General features: G+C 37.7%; 1 protein-coding gene across 1 annotated transcript; it reads left to right on the top strand.

The window, feature by feature from the left end:
* Nucleotides 1-964: 964 nt before the first annotated feature.
* On the top strand, nt 965-2,974 carry LOC128015165 (phospholipase A and acyltransferase 1-like). Its single transcript, XM_052598843.1, has 4 exons — nt 965-1,154; nt 1,525-1,645; nt 1,909-2,207; nt 2,308-2,974. The coding sequence occupies exons 1-4, from the start codon at nt 1,137-1,139 to the stop codon at nt 2,380-2,382; spliced, it is 513 nt and encodes a 170-aa protein (XP_052454803.1). The 5' UTR covers nt 965-1,136; the 3' UTR covers nt 2,383-2,974.
* The last annotated feature ends 4,459 nt before the right edge of the window (nt 2,975-7,433 follow it).

The following is a 7,433-nucleotide window of genomic DNA, read 5'->3' as shown; positions in this document are numbered from 1 at the left end:
AACTGCGAGGTGCTGCTACTGACTATGCTGCTAAATATTTCAGTTAATTTTTTTTTCTCTCGCCTTCTCAGCCCCATCCTTATCTTTTCATTTTTTACCGGTGGCCGCATTATGCATATTGTTTCTATGCTTCTTCTATCTACGCGCAGGAAAAAACATAAGGTTAAATCGTGTGCACGATTTACTTATTCATTCCCTCAATGTACTAAAACGTGTACACGATTACTATTGCATTCCCTCGATTTAATATTTTGTTCAATCGATTTATAAATTGTGCGCACGATTTAGCAAATCGAGGAAAAGCAATAGTAATTGTGTACACGTTTTAGTACACTGAGGGAACGAATTAGTAAATTGTGCGCACAATTTATTTATTTTTTTCTTGCATGTCATGTGCGGGGCTCCGTATCTAATGTCTTTGCTGTTGGTTTCTTCCTACTCTTTAACTTCTTCTTCTCCTTACTTGGTGGCCATGGCCAGTGCAGCTGGCATCCAACTTAAAGGCCCATTGGTGCCACCTACAGTACTGGAGTGTGAAACAGATTAGTGGGGGGCAGGTGATGTCTGCGTGCGTGGCGGGTGGTGGGCCGGGTACATCTAGGAGTACCGGCCGTTCTGTGATTCTCCAGATCACACAGATGGCCAGTCCGCCCCTGTCAATCATTCATCATGGTAATACTGTAATAAAGTGGATGTTTATAGTGCTGTCACAAGACAGCCAACATTAAAGGTTACAGGATATTCATTTCTAACTTTAGATTAGATTAGATTAGATTCAACTTTATTGTCACTGCACATGTAGGTACAAGGCAACGAAATGCAGTTAGCATCTAACCAGAAGTGCAATAAGCAGTAAGTACAGAATATACAAGGTCTATAATATGTACAATAACTATACAGATAAGTATTATGGACATATTTAAAGTCAAGATCCTAAATGCATTCAGTAGAATTAAAAATAACCTCCCAGAAGTGGCAGGAGATGTGAAGGTGGAGTACCTAAAACGCTGAAAAGGAGAATGTTTTCACAAACAAGTCCTCCTGCTGGTTGCATGACCACGCCTACGAGGCGTGGCAGAGTCTTTTTAATCCTTTTGCGTATAGTTTCTGCTCTTAACGACTAAACGACACGAGAGATGGACTACAAAGAACAGGTAAGGTTATTAATATATACAGAATTAACTTGATGCGTAGATTACAGAAATTAATATGTCAATATAGCCTATAAACAATCTGTATCATGTCACGTTGAAGTTAAGACTGTAAATTCGAACGGGTATCTATTAGATATATCTTAGAATGTGTTCTATTTTGTTACTATAGTTTATTAGAATAGTGTTTTATAAAAGGCCTTTGGGATTAGCTATCATCTGTGAATCATTACTTTGTTAGAAAAGTGATTATAAATCGGTTATCAGTAACGTTCTTAAAGAATGCAGCCGTATTATGTGGTCAAACTTGTTCTAAAACCTGTAACAGCTGTAAACGGGTGTAATCTTGACAGACTAAAAATATCATGCACAGGTTGAGCAGGTTGTATCCACCGCGCAATTGGGAGATTTGATAGAGTTCACGTACCCCATTGGCTACTCACACTGGGGCGTGTTCGACGGAGATGGATACATCATTCACTTCTCGGTTGCCGGTAAGCACGAGAACGTTCACCTTATTATTAATACTATTTCTATAATGATGTAATCATGCTATACAACACAATATTATAGACTACTATACAAGTCAGATTACACTGAGAGAATTAACCCCAATAAATAAGACAAAATTGTTAACATCTTTTTTTTTTTTTTTGTTTGTTAAATGCCTATTAAAAAATAATTACAATTATATGTATCCATACATATATATTAAAATGTGTTTCAAACTGTCTCATACCAAATTTGCTTTTTCCAGATGAATCCCAGGCGATGAGTAAGTTTAGAAATTGTCTGCAGACTATCTTCCCTTTTTGTGGTGATCTAATGATTGGAGAAACTAAGATAAGTCCTCAGCTTCTGTCTGAAGTTAACGTACCAAAGGGAGCTCATGTTTCAGTGAGCAATAACCAGCATGATCTCGAGCCTTCACCTGTGTATGAAATTAGAAAACGACGAGATGCTTTACTGGACAAAGTGTATACTTACAAACTCTTCACACACAATTGTGAGCACTTTGCCACATTTGTCCGCTCCGGCAAAGCTATGTGCAATCAGGTGAGTTCATGAAAAAGGAAGCTATAACTGAACAGTATAGACATTCTGTACATCTTATTTACACTATTCGGACATGATGTTGATTCCTTTGTTTTAACAGATTCCAGGGAAGCCCAAAAACAAGGAATGTGTGGAGTCTACAGAATTATTTAGCTTCCTTGAGCCATCGAGGTAACCTACTGAATACCAAGAACTACAGATTATCACAATAATAATATATATTATGTTTGATTAAGGATGTTTCTCACACACTCATTAAATCAGTTAAGATTCCTGTTTGATGTCGTGGAAAAGGGTTCTTCACAGTAATCTGTAATAGTATATAGATTAGTGGTTTCTTCAGTGTACCTGCAGGTCTTTTTTGGTCTCCTAGTCTTGTCAAGCTGGTCTGATGGCTGGTTTTAAAATGGTTTTGGGTTCAGGACACCAGCTTGGTTATGCAGGAAGACCATATTAAACCATCTTACACCTGATATTTTTCAGCAAATATATAGTTAAAATGTACATTGAATGTTTAGTAAAGCTGTTCACATGTTTCTGACCGTCCTTTTCACATTTCTAACTAATATGGCACTATTACTCATATTACCAGTTTTACACCACAGTTACAAAGACACCATTAAATTGCTTGAAAAGTGCAGATTTCTTTCCTGTGCTAATGCATTGTCTATTGCAACAGAACATCTAGGAAATATCTGAGAGTTCATCTTTTTTTAAATAGCCAACTCCCAGCAAACACAGAACATTCCCCTAATGCCAGCAGATGGTTTCCATTTTAATTATTATTTTTTGGGGGTCCAAATAATGTTCAAATAACGTTTTCTGGAGGTTTTTTGTAACTAAAAACATATATTGTAACCAAAAACATGAGATTTGCTAATTATTAATCAGCTGCAGGCAGGGACGGACTGGGATAAAAAAAAATGGCCCTAGACTTTGACTAGGCCCGGACCAAAGCAATCGGCGCGCGTAAACTCGACAGCAACAATAATAACGCCTGGCATGAGTGTCACAAGACTTTAATTGTGGCTCATGATACTATACCATCCAAATTACAGCAATAGCACTGATGTTGACTAGATGTTGAGCTGGAGTGTCAGCCCCATCCAAATGATGGCATCTTGCTGCATAACTGTCTGGCTCACTTCTTTACTGCTGCTAATATTTAACTGCGAGGTGCTGCTGCTGACTATGCTGCTAAATATTTCAGTTAATTTTTTTTCTCTCTCACCTTCTCAGCCCCATCTTTATCTTTTCGTTTTTTTACCGGTGGCCGCGTTATGCATATTGTTTGCTTGTTTCTATGCTTTTCTATCTACGCACATGACATGCATGAAAAAATATAAGGTTAAATTGTGTGCACGATTTACTTGTTCGTTCACTCAATGTACTAAAACGTGTACACGATTACTATTGCATTACCTCGATTTACTATTTTGTTCACTCGATTTATAAATTGTGCGCACGATTTAGCAAATTGAGGGAACGCAATAGTAATTGTGTACACGTCTTAGTACACTGAGGGAACGAATTAGTAAATTGTGCGCACAATTTATTAATTTTTTTCTTGCATGTCATGTGCGGGGCTCCGTATCTAATGTCTTTGCTGTTGGTTTCTTCCTACTCTTTAACTTCTTCTTCTCCTTACTTGGTGGCCATGGCCAGTGCAGCTGGCATCCAACTTAAAGGCCCATTGGTGCCACCTACAGTACTGGAGTGTGAAACAGATTAGTGGGGGGCAGGTGAAGTCTGCGTGCGTGGCGGGTGGTGGGCCGGGTACATCTAGGAGTATCGGCCGTTCTGTGATTCTCCAGATCACACAGTTGGCCAGTCCGCCCCTGCCCACACAGATGGAGGGGAGTGCCCTCCAGAAACTGGAGACAACATATGAGACATGGATGACCAGGTCTCTCTCAAGAAGGCAGTAGTGGGCATTTGGGTACTGCACTACAACACATAATTAGTGAGGAGCATCTGTTCTAGAAGGTTCCACCAGACTCAGAGGGCTTGGAGAGCTTGAATAAGCCTCTGGCCTTCGGTGGGTGCCGTACCCTTTATTGCTTTGGAAGATGAATTGTGCTGTGTTGCCTGTTGAGGGACTTGACGGTGATTGTGGTAACGAATACAGATCAAGTACATTCTGCAGTACATGCGACGCTTGCATTATGCAGAGCAGAAGTGGGGCACGAGTGGAAAGGGTTTGATTCGGTGTCCTTGTTCGATCTGTTGTGCTCCTCAGCAGATCTAACAATACCATTTTAGATATAATTGAGCCGGAGTGAGGACCATTTGAAGTCATTATAGGTGAAGATTTAAAAATAATATAATATAATTTCTCCATTATTTCTCATGTATCTTGTGGGCCAAGTGATTTGAGAGTAAATCATTTAAATTTCAATCTGTTCTTCAAATAAAGCAATCAGACAGAAATACTGTAGATATAAAGGTTTTAAAGGTTGTATGATAGATTGGAGTTGTGTGTGTGTGTGTGTGTGTGCGTGTGTGTGTGTGTGTGTGTGTATATATATATATATATATATATATATATATATATATATAAAAGAAAAGAAAAGAAATTTGCACATTAAGATAATTTGACCAAGTTATATATTAAAGCTGGGATATCTTTATAGTAGTCTTTTTATGTGTTAAAAATAATAATAGCTTTTTTAAGGTTTAAATGTAAATAATGCATACACACACACACACAAATGTAAATATATATATAATTAATAATGTTATTGTTGCTAAATCTAACAAAATAATTTTTTCTACATCTCTCTATCTAACTTTTTCTATCATCTTTCTTTCTATTTCTCTCTGTGTGTAGTGTATATCTGTCTCTCTCTGTTCAGCCTATAATCTTCCAATGTTCAAGGCTTTTCAAACCAGCCTTCTTCAAGCCAACATTCAAAGTTTGTCTTTCTGATTCTAATTCTATTCTCTTGCATTCAAAATTCAAATTGCAGTCCTGCATCATGTTTGCTACCGCAATTCAAAATCGAAAACCTGATCTGGAATTTAAGAAGGCAATTTGAGTTGAATTGGAAATGCTGCACAATCCTCCACTCCCTTTGTATTCCACAAAAGAAAATAATGCTTTCTCCGAGGGTCATACCATTGGTATAGCCTATTTTGATGACAAAGCAGAAGCTCAAACCCACATCAAACACAACACATATACATCTTGACAAATAAGATGCAGAGACGAGTGTCATTAAAGGATAATGTAAACTTTGACAGTCATCAAAAAGTACTCGCATCCCAACGTTTCGTCCTTCCTCACAAGAAGCATCAACATCCTCTCTTGAGGGAGCCTTATAATGAGAGGCTTGTCGAATGAGAGCACTCACCTTTCCTGCCAACTCATCAGCCTTGCTATCAATGTTCTGACCCACCTTATGGAAACTTGCCCATTAGGCAAAATTGGCTCTCTCCCCAAGAAGCTATTTACCACAGCAGAAGAAATAAATAAATAAATAAATGCGCACACATCGAGAAATGGGGCCAAGGAGAAAGAAACTGTTCGGAAGCCATTAAATAGTCATTCTATGTGTATCTCTCCCTCCTTCTCGGAGTAGATAGATATCAACTCATTCCAGCACTAGCTCCCATTAACCTGTTCACAGGTTGCAAAAGAAAGAGGCGCTTTTCTCCCTCCTCCCTTTTTGCTCTGTCTCCCCTCCTCAATTTTAGACACCACGTTCTCCATCTCTTTTGGTAAGAATCACAAAAGATAATTTCCTTTTCAAATGACTGCGGCCCCCTCAGCTGACCCTTGGGCATTGAGGCAATGCAGAGAGAATGAGGTTCTGAGGATAACTTCCTCAGGCACGGCGGCTGGCGGAAACCTCAAAACACTGCATTCATTACCCACGGAAATAAGGCTGATAGGATAGAGTTGAGGAGGAAGAGTATTTGGAGGCATGTGAGGGTTATGTTCTCAAACGATATGTGACAGCTGGTGTGGTGTGCGCACAAATGGGGAAAAATGTACATCTGATTTGAGACTGGCTACTGGCTCGAAGGACACTAAACCTGCACACCTGATGGGAAACAATGCACAGTTGTTTGCCAAAATACAAGCTGCTACTCATTTAAAGCATTAAAAATGCTTTAAAACAAGACCCCTTTCATATGCCCAAAACTGATTGCGGTCTAATTCATGTAAACCTTAGCACTTGTATTAGTGTTGTATTCTTGATTCTATAGATTTTGTTGGCATTTAAAGATATAGTTCACACAAAAAGATAAATTCTATCATCACTGGCTCACACTTTGTGTCATTCTAAACATTCCAAATTTATGTTGTTCTCTGGAACATATTTTGAAATATGTGTTTGTTCATGAGGTTCATGAAAGTCGGTGCTGGTTCGGTGCTGTTTTACAGCCCACTGACTTTCATTGTAAGGATAAAACAAAGAAAAAACAAAGAAATATTTCTATTTTCTGAACAAAGAAAGTCATATGAGTTTGGAACAACATGGGAATGAGTAAATTATTTTACTAAATGAGAGATTTTTTATCACATTAGGACTGATAAAATGAAGCTACAGTAATGCACTTAAATGCACCAATACATTTATCGTTGGAAAGGTAATTATGTAGGAAATGTAATAGATACATTTATGAAAAGAGTGTACCTAAGCAAAAACTACGTCATAAAAGGAGTTCTGACCTTTGTCACTGAAAGTCTTCTTCCCTGTCATGCTTTAGTAATCATAAGAAATTATATATCAACTGAAAACTTTGACACCCATTTTAAAATCAGACATTGCATTGCCATGGAAATGGTTCCTCAAATCATGCTACAAAATGTTTTCGTTCATGAATTATAAAAATTTCAGTTTGGATAGTGCACATTCACATCTATGTTCAAAAATGTGGGTATCAGATAAGGGGTTAAACAGTTATACTCTACACACGCCTACTCTACAAGCCTCCTAAAATAACTGAACACTTTCAAATTATTGCAAAGCTACACTTGTATTATGAGGATACACTAAATATAGTGATAAATATCACTATGCAGTTATTTCTCTACAAAAACAAACCAAATGACCTGCAAAGAATTGTTAACAAGTAAGCTAAAAAAACATAAATAATTATGATAAGCAAAGTATGTGGTACAATGCTAAAATATAGTAATATAGTAAAAAAAAAAATGGAACATCTTCTGATAAGAAATTTTTCTTGAGCAGCAAATCACCATATTAGAATGATTTC

The sequence above is a fragment of the Carassius gibelio genome, chromosome A6, assembly GCF_023724105.1.
Source record: "Carassius gibelio isolate Cgi1373 ecotype wild population from Czech Republic chromosome A6, carGib1.2-hapl.c, whole genome shotgun sequence".
Lineage (NCBI taxonomy): Eukaryota > Metazoa > Chordata > Actinopteri > Cypriniformes > Cyprinidae > Carassius > Carassius gibelio.
The sequence above is the reverse complement of the archived record's forward strand: the minus strand, read 5'-3'. Positions and strand labels throughout refer to the sequence as shown.

Coding starts and splice junctions, on each gene's coding strand:
- LOC128015165 (XM_052598843.1), top strand. Junction 1,646..1,908: donor CATTCACTTCTCGGTTGCCG/GTAAGCACGAGA, acceptor TGCTTTTTCCAG/ATGAATCCCAGGCGATGAGT. Junction 2,208..2,307: donor GCAAAGCTATGTGCAATCAG/GTGAGTTCATGA, acceptor TTGTTTTAACAG/ATTCCAGGGAAGCCCAAAAA.